Raw genomic sequence first — 20,621 nt, forward strand, 5'->3', positions numbered from 1 at the left:
CTCTCTGCATGTCTTGCTTAAATGTGTGACTCACGGCAGTGGACTGGTAACAACTTAACAACAGGACGGTGCCATCACGAATGCAATCTGGTGGGCGTTCTACATATTACAGATCCTTGTAAATCTAATCATTTACTCAAACATCAATGGTATGCATGTATGCCATAAGAGGATAATATTGGAACACTCGTTTTGGGTGTTTAACGTTTTTTGCCGAGCAGTGTAAACGCTAATACCTGGGCAACAACTGCACAAAACCATATTCTTTGACGCAAAGCTATTGCAGAAAGTGTCTCACTGTTTAGAGCAGGCACGTCACAGACAAGAAATAGAAACCCCTGAAAAGCGTAAACCATATCAGATCCAACTGTGCCCTCAACCCACCTTTAGAGGTGCCCTGTGTGGTCGCTTGCTTCATGTGAAGATTGGCTTGATCAGTCATCAGCGACATCTCCACAGAGCCAACAGACTTTAAGAAGAATTGCAAAAGAAAACCGTATTCTCAGAAACAAGTAGCAGCTGGCGACATAGATGGTTTGACTTAAGGTCAATTCATTGAGGCAGCTTGGATTCTACTTCTCAAAACGATACAGATCGAGTGTCAACACCAAGATCATCAGCAAATAGGAAATGCCTGTTATTCAGTTCAATATGTTGATCATTAGTGTACCTACCCTGTGGGACATCATTTTTCTGGTTCCTCCAACGAGTGTCACTTTGAACCTTCTGTTCAGTAACAAACATTGAATAACTCTTGTAAGTTTGAAGTCTTCCACCATTTTAAACAGCTTGTACACGAGAAATCTGTGGTTTTAATCATACAGCAAGCAACAGTCAGATCAATGAAAACAGCATAAGTTACAAGGCGCATCTGAAAACCATCCTCAAAATACTGAGTATGGTTCAGCATTTCATCTGTGCACAATCATCCTGATCTGAAGCCAGCCTGTTGATTAATCAGCTTACAGCCTACAAGAGAAATCATTGTGAAGTATAAGGCATTCAAACAGTTTAAAAGGTGACTCAGAGAGCAAGGCACCGGGCGAGTTGGCCGTGCGCGTAGAGGCGCGCGGCTGTGAGCTTGCATCCGGGAGATAGTAGGTTCGAATCCCACTATCGGCAGCCCTGAAAATGGTTTTCCGTGGTTTCCCATTTTCACACCAGGCAAATGCTGGGGCTGTACCTTAATTAAGGCCACGGCCGCTTCCTTCCAACTCCTAGGCCTTTCCTATCCCATCGTCGCCATAAGACCTATCTGTGTCGGTGCGACGTAAAGCCCCTAGCAACAAGAAAAGAGAGCAAGGCCAGAAGTTCAAGTCATCTTGCCTTATTTTGAAGTAACCACTTCTGCCTTAAGCCAGTTCTGAGGGGGTTAACTCAAAACAAACACACCAACTGAAAAAATTAGTTAACCATTCCCACGTCTTTGCACCAAATATCTTGATTTGTTTATTTCTATCATCTAAACCTGCAGACTTTCCTACTTTAAGCTTTTGGATAGTGCTTTTTACTTCCTCAGGTGTAAATGATGTATCCAGACAAGAAGGTTGAACAGCTACTGGCTAGGCGAGACGTGGGGGTTTTTATAAATTGATGGTTTAAGTCGCACTAATACATCAACTTCCAGATAGGAAAGGCAGCGGCCTTGGCCTTAATTACGGTACAGCCCCACCATTTGTCTGATATGAAAATAGGAAACCACAGAAAACCATCTTCAGGGCTGCCGATAGTGGGATTCAAACCAACCACCTCTTGAATACAGGGTCACAGATGTGAAACCCTAATTGGAGAGCCAACTCGCTTGGTAGGGAGTCTTTTCTGCATGGATTTATCAGGCTTCCTGTTCATGATTGCTTGACGAACCACTTCATCTAGAGTAACATTATAGTGGCCTATTATCTGCGCACTGTTTAGCGATAGATTTACAACCTAGTGCTGAATCGGTCGACCTCGGCAATCTTTGAGATTCATACTGGCAATCTTTGACACACAAACTATGAATCGCTTATGCATCGCTGTGCGACATCTAGCGTACACTTTACGTACTAGTACTGTTGTTATTTACACAGCAAAGCCAAACTATAGAATTTACTCTAGGAATAAGATTCGCATTGAGAAATGTTATATAATGTGTGTGTGACACAGTTCTTGGCTTAAGGTAACAAAGGTTTAGAAAATTCATATTGATCGATCATATTATCAATTCAATTCAGATTTCATTCCCATTCAGTTGGCAGTACTAACGGAACCGGGAGTGCTCCCTCCTTACTCCTCAAACCCGTACACAAATCTATCGCTAAAAAGTGCTCAGATAATACATGTGTTGTTTAATGCCAGACAAGCAGTGAAATGTTGTCTATGCTTTCCGGCTACTCTTTGACATATTGATCTTAGAGATAGTCTTCTGCCATTTTACTTCTCACAGAGCTCACAGTAACCGCTTCAGAGAAAGGATTTATGCAGTAGGTAGCATGGAGATCTTTTAGTAGTAATTCTTCCTCCTTAGTTAGTCCTGGAATATACATTCTTCATGTGCCCGTAGGAATTGTCTTTTTTAAGACAGTAGTGAAGTCTTTGTATCCTTCACAGTTGGTGGGGTTACTTTCAACAGTTGAGTTCAGCTCAGTTTGAACTCCTCCCAATCAGCCTTACTGAAACTGAAATGGGATTGGTTTGATGAATACAGGGGATGAATGCCAGATATAATTCTGCACATTATGAGTCAATGTTGGCTGTGTGGAAAGGAGCACCTATAGTTTTGATACATCAAGTAAAATAATTAATTAAAAAACCCTGAAAACTAATGAAAAATTGGCATTCACGAGTGCTTAAGATATACAAGACCTATGTCAGTGAACTTACAGCAGGGGTGCAGAAATCCTGAGCGCTAGGTTGCTGTAGCGACTGTGTTTTTGCAACTGGCGCCTAAGTTTTGGCCCCCACAATTTTTTTAAAATGATTTTTCATACTTTCTTTCTTCTCCTACCCAAAAATATGCAACAAAAGTCCCATGACATATGTCACTGAACAAGCTTAAAACCACTGTACGATCTTCTCGAGAATAAATAACTGTGAGACCAAAGAGGATATATTTTTCTCCACATAGGACCATCGATGTATATCCATGAACAAGAGACTTAGAACAAACTATAGAGGATAGTCGACATGCATAACACAGTTGGTCTTCATCTCTTACAGTCTTTGGTGGAAAAATTGAGAACTAATTACTTCATACCCACATATTATCAAAAGTACAATGAATCTGTGGTACTGTGTTACATTTTAGTGGCTCTAACATATACTTTGTTATTATTCAAGTTTTTATAAATGAAGATAAGAAGCAATAATACCGAGGTCAATGCTAAGAAGCGCAACTCTATTATTTATAGATATCAGGTTGGTGAGATTCTGTCCGCCTCCGTAGCGTAACGGTTAATGTTATTAGCTGCCGTCCTCGGGGGGCCAGGTTCGATTCCCGGTACTGCCAGAAATTTAATGGCAGGAGGGCTGGTAAGTGGTTAAAATGGTACGTGCAGCTCACCTCCAACGGGGGTGCGCCTGAAAAGAGCTGCACCACCTCGGAACGAGGACACGAGTTTGCATTTATTTTTGGCGAGATTCTTGCTGGCTCCTAAATTTTTGAGCTGGCTCCTCAATTCAGAGAATTTCTGCACACCTGACTTACAGCAATGTTGAACTCCTTTTCAAAACAAAAATTCCAGTACTTTGAGGTTTCTAAAAAATCCTACAGCAAACACAAGGACAATTAACATATAGATTATTATTTGGAAGTCCAATCACAATTGTTGCTGTAACAATAACCACCACTGCATATACACTTATCAGCCAGAACATTATGATCACTTACGTAATAGCTGGTATGTCCACCTTTGTCACAGATAACAGCAGTGACGGTTCTTGGCATGGAAGCAATGAGGCCTTGGTACGTCGCTGGAGGGAGTTGGCATCACATCTGCACACACAAGTCACCTAATTCCCGTAAATTCTGGGCGATGAGTTCTGACTCCACATTCAATCACATCCCAGATCTGTTCGATCGGGTTAAGATCCGGTGAGTTGGGGGGCCAGCACTTCAATTGCAACTCGCCACTGTGTTCCTCAAACCACTCCATCACACTCCTGGTCTTGTGACATGGCGCATTATCTTGTTGAAAAATGCCACTACCGTTCGGAAACATGATCATCATGAAGGAGTGTACGTGGTCTGCAACCAGTGTACGACACTTTTCGGCCATCGTGGTGTCTTGCACAAGCGCCATTGGAAACATGGATGCCCACGTGAATGTTCCGCAGAGCATAATTGAGCTGCAATCAGCTTGTCTGCGTCCCGCAGTACAGGTGTCGAGCTGTTCTTCTGGATGACGACTGATTCGCACTCTACCATCGGTATAATGCAGGAGGTATCGGGATTCATCACACCATGCAACGCTCTGCCACTATGCCAATGTCCAGTGACAATGGTCACATGCCTATTTCAGTCATAGTTGCCGATGTCGTGGTAACATTGGCATATGAACGGGTCGTCGGCTGCGGAGGTTCATCCCTAGGAGTGTTCGGTGCACTGTGTGTTCAGACACACTCGTATTCTGCCCAGCATTAAAGTCTGATGTTAGCTCTACCACAGTTCGCCGCCTGTCTCGTTTTACCAGTCTGCCCAGCCTACGACATCTGACATCTGTAATGAAGGGTGGCCGCCCAACCCCTCAACGTTGTTTCACCTTAGTTTCACCACTTGTTGAAGAGACATCACAGTACTCTTCGAACACCCGACAAGTCGTGCAGCTCCCGAAGCGCTTGTGCCGAGCCTCTGGGCCATCACAATCTTCCCTCGGTCAAACTCAGATTGCGCGCCTTATCCATTCTATACATGGACAGCACGCTCACTGATACTACATGCACCATGCGTGTCTGACTGGCAGTCATTCCTCGTTAGGTGACGCTGCTATTGCCTGGATGGGTTTATTTTATATCTTTAGTAGATAGGTGGTCATAATGTTTTGGCTGATCAGAGTATATTCTAATCTTTTAACATAGGCCTACGGTAGATTTAAAAGCATAACTTTTTTAGTGCATTTATGCCATGTGACTAACAAGTAATCCTGGTCTATTTTAACTGTGTTAGGGAATAGGCTACAACACAGTAGCTTTCAGTTTTGGATTTGAATACCATTTATCATAACTAAACCGAGATTGGTTATTAAAGAAGCAAACCATAGCCAATTCACTTGTAGGCGCCATGAAATGCTATTAGATATATTCATTATGGTACAAGGAACAGCCAGAGGTGCGAAAATATTGTGTTTTTGTACAATCACCAGCCATATCGAACATTGAACAGTACACTATATATGATTAGGAGAGCAAGTGGCAACCATGTTTAGCAAGTAACCGAGGAGTGATTACATCATACGTGACGTCATAGGATGTTAGAAACAGGGTGTTAATATCCGAACACGAGGTCTGAATTTTCGCTACTGCGCATACGTGATGAATTTAATTCTTTTAACATTTCACCGTGGACAAGAAAATGTTTGTGACGTCCCTACGATGTCACACTATCCCTTTTCCTTCTGTAGACAGCGCATGTGGCACACCTGTGCGAATGTGATGTAAGCCAGGGCAGTTTTTACGAGCAATTCGAGGGGAGTAATTTAAAGGTCATTACTCCCATCGTGCTTGCATAGTGTTTAAGCTTTGAACAGTATCCTTCCACTCAGCTGTGGTTTACCGGTTTTTGAAGTAAATGGGGAAACTCCCCCACCCTCCACCACCATCAACATCACCACTAAAATAGACAGCTGTGCATAACCCCACCAACAGTCGGCGTTATGTAACACTAGAAGATAATAGCCTATTCGTTTGAAGAATAAATGGTCAAACAAATTCAGACTTCACAGGCAAAATACTCAACATTCATTTATATTAAGCCTGGACTTAAAGTTAAAAATCACAGCCAGTAAAGAAAGCCGTGTGTGCAACGAAATGATCACCCAAATTTACGCTTGTTTTACCTTAAAACCATTATGATCTATTTAAGACACAAACATAAAATTTCACAAACACTAATGTGTTGAGATTATTCAACTTCAAGGCCACACAGTTTGATAAAATAAATAAAATAATGTGTATTACCTACTATTTCAAAGTGAAATAGACTAATAAATTATTTGATCTGCCAGCTACTTAATAGAGAAGAAGAGAATAAAATTCGGAAGGCAATTAATAATAATAATAATAATATTAATAATAATAATAATAATAATAATAATAATAATAATAATAATAATAATAATAATAATAATAATAATGTTATTTGTTTTACGTCCCACTAACTACTCTTTTATGGTTTTCGGAGACGCCGAGGTGCCGGAATTTAGTCCCGCAGGAGTTCTTTTACGTGCCTGTAAATCTACCGACACGAGGCTGACATATTTGAGCACCTTCAAATACCACCGGACTGAGCCAGGATCGAACCTGCCAAGTTGGGGTCAGAAGGCTAGCGCCTTAACCGTATGAGCCACTTCAGCCCGGCCCGGAAGGCAATTAGCTGAGCAGTAAGCACATTGTTGACAGTACAATAAGAGCATTATAATTCCAAAAGTGCAATGTTAAAACTCTCCAAATTTTGTAGGATCATTCCTCAATACTACGGCATGATAAATAACTAATGACAGTATAGAAATTTACTTAACGATCACTCTATCAGGAGGAATTATATCTTTCCACGGAACAAACATCTCGAAATTTGAGTCCCCAATGACAACTTTAGTCTTATCAATTTAACATACTTGTAACATACGTAAATGTGGTAGTGCTCTAAGATGAAAGGATTGGCATGTAACACATTATTCAGTGAGATGAAATATATGAATGCTGCCTTAAAATACCTGAGGAGAAGAGATGTGTTCAATACCAATATTATAATTCGACCAGCCCACACCCCCCAAATGAAACTTACTTTTATAACCAAACACAGATTTCTTCCACTATTACCACAACCTTCTACTCTAACACCCACAATCACTGGATGAATTTCATGAAGCGTGACTTCACTCCCAGAATTCAATGCAGTTAGACATAACAGCCAACTTTACCATGCTAAACAATCCCAACAGAAACAGTTCTATCATATGTATCGTGGATCCAAAACAATGTGGGCCAATGACCAATCTGTTAGACAAATCATTTACAGTCACTAGCCTAGAAGTGCACAGACAAATAAATAAAGGCAGTACAATAACCATGGTTCCAGTACTGTGCAGTTGGCACCAGTCGCGCATTCCTATCTATGAAATGTCACTGTAAAATTTGTCACAAATGGAACATAACTGCTTTTACACAGTTGAAGTCTAAAATCTGCGGTAAATTAAGAAATATTTTATTTTTGGAGAATATTATGTACACCTACTTTACTACTTTACAAGTATCTTTGGTGCTACGCTCACAGTAACACACGTATGTCTTTTGTTTGTCTTACACTTTCAACAATTTCGTATGTGATGTCTGTGTTCACTGAAGTTCTTTGCTTTCGTTTCATTGCTTCATTCGGCAATGACGATCATTTCCTGAATTGTATCACGATATGCAAGATTTAATAGGCAACAAAAAGTTATGGCCAATGTACATAAGAAGAATTCTGTGGACTAGTGATTTATTGGTCCAGGGATCACGCTATTTTCATTCGAACAAAAATTAAAAAATATTTATTGGTCCAAGGATCATGCTATTTTTCTTTCAACAAAAATCATTTTTGTGGTACCTGCGATATTTCTCTGTAATGTGCAGCACCAAGTTGTTGAATGCGTCCTTAGTTGTTTTTCCGTAGAGTTCCAGCCATATCACCATAACATGGTCATTTGCCTCATTGAAGAACAAAATAACATTGTGAATGCTGTTGACCTCCATTTTGCTGTTTGAACTGGCCACTCTGGACATATGGACAAAGATAATGAGAATCCACAGACATAGCACTCCCATTCCTCGGTGCTAGCCCTGGACCTCAAGAAATTAACAAAAGACGGCACCAGCAGCAGAATACGACATAAAGGAGTCCTGTCAACAAGCCTTATGTATTTCTCTAATAACGACGGTATTTCTTAATTTACCGCAGATTTTTCACTTCATTTAACCCTAGACCGGGTGCTTTGGTGGTTTTTGTCAACCAGCGCTCTATTTTACGCCGTAATTCCTAGAACTGTCAGTCTTTCACCACCGCGCAACTAATACCTTTGCTCTCACTCTTGACCTTCAGTTCAGTCGAATTTCGACAACAGTGGTAGCGATACGCGAATAATTATTTTGAGCAAAATCTTGGAACCCGAAGCTGGTCAAATGGAAGATAGGAAACTTAAAAGGGTCCACCTTTTCAATACATAAATGTTATAGTTTATTTACAACATATATTTACACTTGGAACTAGTTTCGACGCTGTTTGGCGTCATCTTCAGCCAAAATGTGGGAAATAGGCTAGCATGAAGACATTTATATTACACAAGGCGTTACATTAAACAATACACATCTTACGAGGAGATAAAAACAGGGACGAATATAGAAACAAATGAATCGTTGAGAAAGCAAAAGTTATAAATATTAAAAATAACCTTAACCACACATCTTGCAGTGCGAAAATATTCGCCTTGAATGATTCCTGAATACAAAACGCACGCGCACACACTTCTGAAGAGCCAGCAGGCAGGAAAAAGTAAAGTGAAACCTTAAGAGTTCTTCTGAGAAGAGTTCATCATTTTTTCTATGTTCCGACTAACTAATGAAGTCTCCCTTGAGTTCCTGATAAACATACACAACAGGAAATTCTCCTTCACTCTCAACAATAGCTATAAAGACCAACGGTAAATTGCATTTTAAATATTGTGCAGAGACGTGAAAGCATGATCTTGAACAAGATATAACTTCTTCATTTAACCACCTTTTGAAAGTCTCTCTCTATATTACATAGCTTCATTACCACCACCATTCTGTAGATGCACAAAATAATCTTGTAATCTTCACAGGTCCCGTATTCAGCTCGACAAGAATATAAAATTGGTATTAAGGAATACGTTTTCTGAGAGTTTGGAGGTTGACTGTGCCAGTATTTGTGGTGTATCCTTTGTGGTGGACCCTTTTAAGTTTCCTATCTTCCATTCTCAGTTCAATACGGACAAAAATGAAATTCTTAGATTTAAATAGACAAAGTCAAACGCGCGCCTGATGATGTAAGTTAAATTTATTTCTTAAAATTTCCTTTCCTCTGTACTTTTCGGGTAATCAGGGAAAGTCAGGCGTAATTACATGTAAATAAATTAGCCGTATGAATCCCCTAAGGGCTATGGCCTCCTGCAATGCAGGGACAGTGCTCAGTTTAGCTCATCAGGTGAGCAGGTCCTGAAGAGCATTATTATATTGGTTAATCTGTAGTTTTTCATGATAACATATTACCGCATATTGTACACTTGTGTAGTCTCACCCCCGAGTGAATGCAATTGTGTTTTTCTGGAACAACAATTCGCGAAAACGCACTGTTGCATTAATGACACGTGTACACTTTTATCCCAGGGAGGGTTCAGGTTGTTTCTAGGTAAAAGCGTTAACTTGCACTCTTCGTTCTTGCATAGCTTCTTCTCCGAATGTTGTAGACGTTTCTTGTAATTTCTTGACCTTATCCTCCGTTGAAATTCTCCTGACATACATTGCAAGTGCATATCCTCCTTCCACTATGTGTTACGTGATGAGTTATCAAATCACTACTGCATGCAAACGTCTGTCTGTTTGACATTTGTCTTGCTATTCTCCCGAGTACACAGAAGATGACCATCACGGTATCCTCTTCGTCGAAGCGTACAGTTGTATGTTGTATTCTTCGCCTCTGTCCTGAGAGCGTACTTCAACATATTTTACACTTGCTCGGCTTCTTTCCGCAGTGTACGCAAGGATGATAATTTTATATTCACCACTTCATAAAAACCTCTTTTTATCAATTTTACATGTAGTATATTTCTATTTTAGGTCTCATTTTGTCAATGATGAAGACATACCTGACATTTTGAGCCAGTTGTCCGATGAAATAGAGGACTCTGCTTCGGATTTTTTTGAATTGGGGGGAGGAAATTATAAATGTATTGGATCAGTGAGAAGACGATAACGAAAGTGAGTGATGGAGGAACAATGTGGTCCACGACAGACTTAACAAAACTTACTCGAGGATAAAAGCAAGGAATATTGTAAAAATACTGCCAGGACCGGAAGGGGAGGCAAGGAAGGTATCAACAGCAATTGACTGTTTCATGCAGTTGATATACGCTGAGATGGCTGATGAACTAATATACTGGACTAATTTGTACATTTCTAGGAAGCGGGAGGAAGTGAATTACAGCCCTAAGGGTGATGCTAAATTTGCGAACCGCAGTGAAATTATGGCATTGCTCGGGGGATAAGGTGTGAAAGATTTCTTGGACATGGTAACAAAGTTTATTTTTATCCAGTCATTTTTGGCTATCATATCTGATCATTTCATTGTATAACTGTGCAAATATTAAAATAAGACCATTATTTTAATTTAATTATGTATCTACTGCTTAACTCATTTTTAAATAGGCGCAGAATTCATTTCCATATCAGAATTAGTTCACGTGCTCATGATTATCCATTTTAAGTACATTCGGTATTAATCCAGCCCGGGAGGCACTACATTTGTAATGTTATAAGTGAGTGGAAATTAATGCAATCTTACTTGGAGAACGTCCGAGAGGAGAGATGTGTTCATTGCGATGTCCAGGAACCCACCAACCCGACCCAAAAACTACATTTACTTTTATAACCTAATGAAGATTATTACACACCATATTCATTTCTCAAGTAGCTTCTTGTATTCCTATTGGTCAATGTAAACTGGCATGTGATCTCCTTCCCGAGAAGGAACTTCATCATAATGCGTTACCAACCGCAGCACAATAAAAGCGCAAGTGAATGTGTCGTCGTCCCAGTCCACGAAACTAGAGGGCTAGGGCCGCGCTCAGGAAACTCGGGGCCTAACGCCGCTTCGCGGCTTCTAACCGACCAGACCAATGGTCTTGTCCACGGCAAGAATCCTAACTATCCAGACCAATGGTTTTCTCCACGGCAAGAATCCTAACTGTCCAGACCAATCGTCTTTCCTCACGAAACTAGGGGCCTAACGCCGCTTCGCGGCTTCTAACCGTCCAGACCAATGGTCTTGTCCACGGCAAGAATCCTAACTATCCAGACCAATAGTCTTGTCCACGGCAAGAATCCTAACTATCCAGACCAATGGTTTTCTCCACGGCAAGAATCCTAACTGTCCAGACCAATCGTCTTTCTTCACGAAACTAGGGGCCTAACGCCGCTTCGCGGCTTCTAACCGTCCAAACCAATGGTCTTGTCCACGGCAAGAATCCTAACTATCCAGACCAATAGTCTTGTCCACGACAAGAATCAAACTAATAATCACCGCCACCACCACTACTACCAGCTATCGAAGCAAGCATAGTTCCTAAGTACAGAGGTTGGCAGCGCTGAGCACTGCTAGAGAACATCCTTTCCGAGTAGGCCGCGAGCGAGGAAACAAACGACAGTCGCTACGCGTGAGTGCCTCCCGGGCTGGACTAATGATGTACATTCATATTGATCACTAATACAAGTTTTTATTTTTATTTGAAGAATGACATTGAAACAAAAGATAAAACGCTGTTAAATGAAATGTTTATGCTATTGGAAGCCTGTAAACTACTGAAAACGTAACTGGTTGACAAAGTCAACCGCGTGCCCGGTAGTGTGACAGAAATTGGCGCACCTGGTCAAGGGTTAAGTAAAAGCAATTATCCCATTCCTCGGTGCTAGCCCTGGAGTTCAAGAAATTAACAAAAGACGGCACCAGCAGCGGAATACAACATAAAGGAGTCCTGTCTGCAGGCCTAAGACTGAAGATGGAACGGTTACGTCGCGCATTCCTATCTACGAAATGTCACTGTAAAATTTGTCACAAATGGAACATAATAATTGCTTTTACACAGTTGAAGTCTAAAATCTGCGGTAAATTAAGAAACATTTTATTTTTGGAGAATATTATGTACACCTACTTTACCACTTTACAAGTATCTTTTGTGCTACACTCACAGTAACACACGTATGTCTTTTGTTTGTCTTACACTTTCAACAATTTCGTATGTGATGTCTGTGTTCACTGAAGTTCTTTGCTTTTGTCTCAATGCTTCAGTCATCAACGACGATCATTTCCTGAATTGTATCGCGATATGCAAGATTTAATAGGCGACAAAACGCTATGGCCCATGTACATAAGAAGAATTCTGTGGACTAGTGATTTATTGGTCCAGGGATCATGCTATTTTCGTTTGAACAAAAATATATTTATTGGTCCAGGGATCATGCTATTTTTCTTATCGTGAAAGCTATTGATCTCCATTTTGCTGTTTCAACTGGCCGCTCTAGTCATATGGACAAAGACAATGAGAGTCCACAGACATAGCACTTCCATTTCTCGGTGCTAGCCCTGGACCTCAAGAAAGTAACAAAAGACGGCACCAGCAGCGAAATACGACATAAAGGTGTCCTGTACACAGGCCTTAAGTATGTACTCATATTTTTCTAATAACGACTGTATTTCTTAATTTACCGCAGATTTTTCACTTCATTTAAGTAAAAGCAATTATTATGTTCCATTTGTGACAAATTTTGCAGTGACATTTCGTAGATAGGAATGCGCGATGTAACAGATGGAACATCTAAGAACTTTCAATAAAAGACAATCATGCTACGACATGCCACCTTCTCTTGTATGGCCCTTTCACCCTACAATAGCACTGTGTATGCAGTTAAACAAGAACTAGAAAGAAAAAGATAATAAAACTTCAGCTCAACAGCGACGAGAAATAGGAAATACTTGCACATTACCCATCATGAAACACAGTAAATAGAAGATCAACCCTTCTCTCTACCAAGTCTCTCTCAATCAGAAATGACAGTAAATTACTAGCATATATTAGTACTTTAGAAAAAGATGTGATAACACTAATAATTCTAAATGGATACTCACTGCCTCAATAGCTGTCTGCTTTGCTTCCAACTAACATTACTAACTGAGGTGAAAGGTGCCTCTCCGTCAACTGGTGCTTCAGGTCCTCCTGGTTCATCAAACATTGGAGGTTTCATGTCACCTTGTTGCAACTCGGTTCCGTACTTCAATTTGTGATACTTCGCTCTAAATGAAAATAAAGTGTTATATCATCAAAAGTCTATCCTAAGAAATCATCAGTAAAATTTCTTCCAATACAAAGAAAAGAAAAAAATATATTGAGCTACTAACCTTTCCTGCTTTAATGCATACTCCAACATCTTAATCCGTCGAACCAAATCATTCTTCAAATTCTCCTGGCCCTTTCTCTCTCCCTGAAGAAAAGCTATCCTAGCCTAAAACAAGCATAGGATATAGGCTGAACTGTCTTGCTTCTGTCAATATAACTGTCAAAGCGACAAACGATAAGATTATTGTTTGCATATCTCATTGAACCTCTTCAATATCCAACCCATGAAATACACTGGCCTAGAGTAGGCTCTCCTATATTTGTAGCCTCACAAAATCAGTGTTCCAATTTCGCATACAGAAAGAAGGAACCCGTATACTTAATATATGGAACGAGTGTCAACATTATACTACAAAAATGTATCAAAAACACACTACTTACCTGCAATTCCGCTCTATCCACTTCCCATTGCGATCTTTCCATCTCGAACCTTGCCCACTCATGTTGAATGAAATGTAATATGCCAGGTATGGAATACTGAGTTCTTTGGCCTCCTTCGTCATTCTGCTTATTTCCTACGTTTAGTCCACCACTTGAAGGTCCCAGCTGTCCGTTGTGATTTTGGGATGGAGAACTATCTTCCATTGTGGGCCCACCAGACTGACTGGGTATCTTCATGACATGGCCGCCATTGTATCAACTTAGCGAGCTTTAATTCACCACAAAAGTCAAATTTATGAACTGTCACACTCAGAATTCATAAATGCTGTCTTCAAATAACGCGAATTTATTTAAAATGCAACATTTTTAATGTTCTCAAAGTGTATATATTTTTATAATCACATCAATAGGTCAATAAGTACAAACAACACCAGACCTGAGACAGGCCTAACGACCTATCGAAAAACATTTCTACTTACAAACATTGCTGCCAACAAGAAAATATTAATTCCCACAAAAGAGAAAATCACAACTTCAAACTCAATCATAACATTTAAAATTTTTCAGGGTATATGAATCACTAGAGATAAATTAATATTCATTGATTAGAGCCAATTGCCATCGAAAAAAGATAATATAATACAAAATGAATAACATGACACAACATTATAGTTTAGCGTCGTCACTCAGGGGCGTTGTCACGTTTTCCAAGAATGCATGAGATATATTCACATATCTCGCTGTATATTTCACACACTAGCTAGTCACAAGGTTCATACATTTTGGTGCAACCTGCATGATAAAACCCTCACACGCAAACCTGTTTAAAAAAGTCTCAGGTCATAATTTAACCGAGTCTAATTCCTTATCGTCATCGCGACAGAAACATACACAATTCATGATCTGACTGGTTTTCTAATAGATTACGGCAAGTTTCCTCCCATTTTTCAATCTTTCTTTCCAGCAATCGATTTCGTACAACCCGGGCTAGGTCCAGGTATTCCACCCGGTCACTCGGGTCCCTAAATCTTTGCCAACTTTTACTATAAGCATTTTTAATATGGATCAAATCCTTCAGAAGATCCGGCGTGGTGTCGTCTTGGGTGCCTTGGCGGTACTGAACCCGCGGCCGGACTGCATTCTTAAGCCTCATTCACAATGCAATGCAAACGTAACGTAACGTAAACTTAAAATTAACGTTAACTCAGATAGTTAGCGGCCATCTTATCTAATGGAACCATTCGCAATGCGCCGACGTAAACTTAACTGCGAGTCCGTAAAATTAAGGGATTTCAAACTCCAAGCTCTTGCGGTTAATTTTACGTTAACTTTAAGAACCAGCCAATCTGAACAGAGGTAAACATTGTATTTTGTGCACGATATAATGACTTCTTTCGACGAAACACTTGTAATTCTCTTTCAAAACAATCTTTGGAGAAAGAATTACAAAGACGCTGTACCGAAATATTATAGATGTAAATAATATCCTGTAGCAATGAAATCTGACGGTAAATGGCGGGAGGCAAGCTCGCAGCGCTGGCGAACGGACGAGAGACAATCCCTGTTATAAATAAAAAAGTGCCCCTGTATTTTTCTTAACATTATACGGACTACTAGTTTATGAAAACGATATCATCCAAACAAATAGATCCAAACATCTCATCGGGGTGTGATAGATAGGGGCATAGATGTCGGTAAAGGAGACCTTAAATTACTTTTTTATTAGCAAAGAGGAAGTAAATCCTAAGAAAGGCAAACAGTTCAGGTTTCATCCACACGTCCAAAACGAACTGATGAGAGTCATTTCTTACATTAGATTACCGAAATCGCACTGAGGTAACATTCTTTGATTCAAGGGATGAACCCATTTTCTGCACCGTTGTTTAGATCGCCTTTTCCCAGGAGCAAAGCAATAGATGTTTGAAGTAATATGAATTCCGCTACCACGTTGTTCAAATCAAATCAAATCAAAATCTCTTTATTTGCAAATGAGGTGTCTACCTCGGTGGCAAATGGTACACTAAAATACATTATTGTCAAGCACTAAATTTTAAATTAACAGGAGACGAAGAAAATTTTCCTAGCATACAATATTATACAATTTACGCTAATAATTTTTTCTATTAAACACACACATCATCCTTAATAAATTTATATTGTTTACAAAATTCTACTTATAATATCTTACAAACATAGTCACTCATATACAGTACGGTATGTGAAATTACTTCTAATAATACTATACAACTGGTATAAGATTAAAATTAACACTGAATTTATTTACATATTTATATTTTACCCATTTTGGAACCTAAGTAGCATAACGACCTGCTGCGTCTTAACCAGAGCCCCTTTTGCCACCACTTTTCAGAGTTCCTGAAGGGCATTCACAGCTACCGTAGCGGTCCCAGGGCCCTCGAAGTCCCCACTGTACTTCACCCCTACAGGCAGTCCCCTACTTGGGCTGTCCAAACTCCTTACACCAGGGGATGGAATTAATTTAATCACACACATTTATTATTTACAATATCCTGCACTGGTCGAATGCCCTCTAATATTTAATTTATTATCTCTGTTGTTGTTTATTCTCTTCTTGAATATCTGTACAGAATTTGGAAAAGGATCAAACACTATCCCTGGTAAACTGTTCCATCCCTTCACGCCCTTCACAATGAAAGAAAATTTACCCCAGTCACTTCTGCTAAAATTCCTTCTAATTTTGTACTTGTGGTCAGTTCTACCAATATAATTATTTTCCAACCGAAGCCTCTCACGGATATCTCCCCATGCTTATTCTCCTGTATAGGCTCTATATAATCCTATAAGTCTAGTTTTCTCCCTTCTCTTACTTAAAGTTTCCCACCTAAGTTCCTTTAACATTTCTGATACGCTACTCTTTCTCCTGAAATCTCCTGTTACAAACCTTGCTGCTTTCCTCTGCACACCATCTAGTTCTTTTATTAGGTATTCATGGTGAGGATCCCAAACACTGTTTGCATATTCCAATAATGGAAGAACCATACTTAAGTAACTTTTTTCTTTTAATTCTTTGTTGCATCCTTTAAGTAGTCTCATTATGACATGTAACGATCTGTATGCTTTCCCAACAATGTCATCAACATGACCCTTCCAGTGCAAATTACTTTCAAATCTCACACCTAAGTATTTGCACTTGCCATCTTTTGGGATAACTACCTCATCCAAAGTATATTCAAATTCAGTTTTAAAGCTCCTGTCTGTAAATGTTGTAACAGTTGATTTGCCTCCATTAATCGTCATATTATTTTCTTCAACCCATTCTTGGATACTGTCAAGGTCCCTTTGTAATTCTGAACAATCCTCAATGTTATTTACTTCCCTATAAACAATTATGTCATCTGCATACAATCTTATTTTCGATGTTATATTGTTCCCTAAATCATTTGCGTATGTTAAGAAAAGTAACGGACCGATTATACTACCCTGTGCAATTCCCTTCCAAACTTTCTCTTCCTGTGATATATTATTTCCTACTTTGACTTTCTGAACCCTTGAATTTAGAAATGATCTTATCCAACGTATAACCCTTACATCCAATCCTATTCCCTCCAATTTCTTTAATAATATTCCATGTTCCACTCTATCAAAGCCTTTGGAAAGATCTATGGCTATGCAATCTAACTGGCCTCCTGAATCTAACTGATCTGATATGTCCTGCTGAAATCCCACCAGTTGTGCCTCGCAAGAAAATTTCTTTCTAAATCCATACTGGATCCTCATTAACCAATTTTTATCATCACATATCCCTCTGATGTACTTTGCTATTAAACTCTCCAGTATTTTACAAACTATACTGGTCAGGCTGATTGGTCTGTAGTTCTCTGGTTTCCTTTTATCACCCTTTCCTTTATAAATTGGTATTATTATAGATTCCTTCCATTCCTTTGGTATCACACTACTATTTATGACATAGTCAAAGAGAAATTTTAAATAAGGCACTATATACCACCCCATTGTCTTTAATACCCCCCCAGTAATTTGATCACTTCCTGCTACTTTTCCTTGCTGAAGCAGTTGGATTTCTCTGAAAATATCTTCATTTGTGAATGAGAAGCTTCTTGTTTCCCTCTGTGTCTCTCCCTCTCTATCTTCTGTTACGGTTTCCAAGTCCTGACAATCTTCTACTGAATCTCGGAATTCCCTACTAAAGAGGTTTGCTTTCTCAGTATCTGTTAAATAGTGTTCACCCCCTTCCCCCACCATTGTAGGAATTTGGATTCCTTTTCCTTTTTGATTCCTAATATATGAATACAGCTTTTTCCATACAGCGAGTGAACTGTATGCGTACGGCGAATGGGAAGGTGTACCTACAACGACCTGGACTGGAGGTAACTATGATAGTGGCAACAGTAGTGGCAATTCTTATGGTAATAGGAAATGTAGAAGTTAATCATGGACCAGCTAGACTTATGAGTTAGGAAGACATGAAATAGCTTAGGGAAATAGTCGGAGAGGCTGAACAAATGGGGGAGCAAATTCGTGAGCTGAGCAATGAAATGGGAGAAATTAAAGACTGGGTAAAAGAAGAGATAAGAATTATAACAGAATAGGAGGTGGAGAACTGTGGAGAAATTGAAATTTTGTAGACTAAAATGAAGGAGGTGGAGGGGAGAATTGGAAAAAATGATTTTCAGGAAGCTAAGAGAAAAAATATTTCATTTTACGGCGTAGGGGAGAATAAAAAGGAGGGTTTGAATGATTTAACGTGTAAAGTGTAGGATACTATAAATAATCACATACAGGCAAATTGTAAAGGAGAAGACATTGATGAAATTCAAGGCCTGTGGAAAGTTAAAGGTTTTTTTTGCTATTTTGCTTAACGTCGCACAGACACGCATAAGTCTTATGGCGACGAACGGATAAGAAAGGTCTAGGAAGTGGAAGGAAGCGGCCGAGACCTTAATTAAGGTACAGCCCCAGCATTTGCCTGGTGTGAAAATGGGAAACCACGGAAAACCATCATCAGAGATGCCGACAGTGGGGCACAAACCCACTACCACCCGATTACTGGATACTGGTCGCACTTAAGCGACTGCAGCTATTGAGCTCGGTAATGCCGATTAAAGTTAAGTTGATCTCTTCTCAGAAGGCCACAAAGTCAACCTCAATGCTAGGAAATTAAAAGGAAATAGGATTTCGGTGAGAATATACGTGGATAAAGTGACCGTCAAGGAACAGAGATTCTTGCAATTTAATTTAGTAAAATCTAGGAATTATCGACTAACGGCATACATAAGAGGCAAACACCTTAGAGTGGGTGACGGAAAGTGGTCGCGAACTTGGGCAATTACCCAGCTACGGGAAATTGATATGCAGATGAGTTCACCGCCACAGGAAGTGCATCAACAGCCGGTAGAGCAAGGAAACTGCCAGTCAGCTTTTTGCGCGCTGTCTGTCAACATACAGTCTGACGACAACGGCGACCATTATACTCTATGGAAGAAGAACAGAAGAGAGCAGATTGACGAACTTAGTGGACGGGGACGGACAACCGGCTGGCTGTCGAGTTGACAAGAATCCGGTGCACAGCAGAACACCTGACAACAAATGTAAGATGTTGGCAGCGAGAGGTAAATCCGTGAGTTGAATGGACTTCTGGGCCAAGAAGGGCAAAGGACAGAAACATAACATAGACAAAGAAATGATTATTTTTGATCAATCAATCAATCAATACTGATCCGCATTTAGGGCAGTCGCCCAGGTGGCAGATTCCCTATCTGTTGCTTTCCTAGCCTTTTCCGAAATGATTTCAAAGAAATTGGAAATTTATTGAACATCTCCCTTGGTAAGTTATTCCAATCCCTAACTCCCCTTCCTATAAATGAATATTTGCCCCAGTTTGTCCTCTTGAATTCCAACTTTATCTTCATATTGTGATCTTTCCTACTTTTATAGACGCCATTCAAACCTATTCGTCTACTAATGTCATTCCACGCCATCTCTCCGCTGACAGCTCGGAACAAACCACTTAGTCGAGCAGCTCTTCTTCTTTCTCTCAATTCTTCCCAACCCAAACATTGCAACATTTTTGTAACGCTACTCTTTTGTCGGAAATCACCCAGAACAAATCGAGCTGCTTTTCTTTGGATTTTTTCCAGTTCTTGAATCAGGTAATCCTGGTGAGGGTCCCATACACTGGAACCATACTCTAGTTGGGGTCTTACCAGAGACTTATATGCACTCTCCTTTACATCCTTACTACAACCCCTAAACACCCTCATAACCATGTGCAGAGATCGGTACCCTTTATTTACAATCCCATTTATGTGATTACCCCAGTGAAGATCTTTCCTTATATTAACACCTAGATACTTACAATGATCCCCAAAAGGAACTTTCACCCCATCAACGCAGTAATTAAAACTGAGAGGACTTTTCCTATTTGGGAAACTCACAACCTGACTTTTAGCCCCGTTTATCAACATACCATTGCCTGCTGTCCATCTCACAATATTTTCGAGGTCACGTTGCAGTTGCTCGCAAACTTGTAACTTATTTATCACTCTATAGAGAATAACATCATCCGCAAAAAGCCTTACATCCGATTCCACTCCTTTACTCATATCATTTATATATATAAGAAAACATAAAGGTCCGATAACACTGCCCTGAGGAACTCCCCTCTCAACTATTACAGGGTCAGACAAAGCTTCACCTACTCTAACTCTATGAGATCTATTTTCTAGAAATATAGCAACCCATTCAGTCACTCTTTCGTCTAGTCCAATTGCACTCATTTTTGCCAGTAGTCTCCCATGATCCACCCTATCAAATGCTTTAGACATGTCAATCGCGATACAGTCCATTTGACCTCCAGAATCCAAGATATCTGCTATATCTTGC

At 39.8% G+C, this 20,621-nt stretch overlaps 1 protein-coding gene across 1 annotated transcript in view; it reads right to left on the reverse strand.

Annotated features, from left to right (window-relative positions):
• The window catches only part of Cka (Connector of kinase to AP-1), a 256,304-nt gene extending 242,104 nt beyond the window's left edge, over positions 1 to 14,200 (reverse strand). The window contains exons 1-3 of the mRNA XM_067153572.2: positions 13,740 to 14,200; positions 13,361 to 13,464; positions 13,091 to 13,255 (exon numbers count right to left, since the gene is read on the reverse strand). Of these exons, the coding sequence (XP_067009673.2) occupies positions 13,091 to 13,255; positions 13,361 to 13,464; positions 13,740 to 13,976 (506 nt within the window). The 5' untranslated portion in view covers positions 13,977 to 14,200. The remainder of the gene's footprint in view (positions 1 to 13,090; positions 13,256 to 13,360; positions 13,465 to 13,739) is intronic.
• Between the last annotated feature and the right edge of the window lie 6,421 nt (positions 14,201 to 20,621).

The sequence above is a fragment of the Anabrus simplex genome, chromosome 9 (assembly GCF_040414725.1).
Source record: "Anabrus simplex isolate iqAnaSimp1 chromosome 9, ASM4041472v1, whole genome shotgun sequence".
Lineage (NCBI taxonomy): Eukaryota > Metazoa > Arthropoda > Insecta > Orthoptera > Tettigoniidae > Anabrus > Anabrus simplex.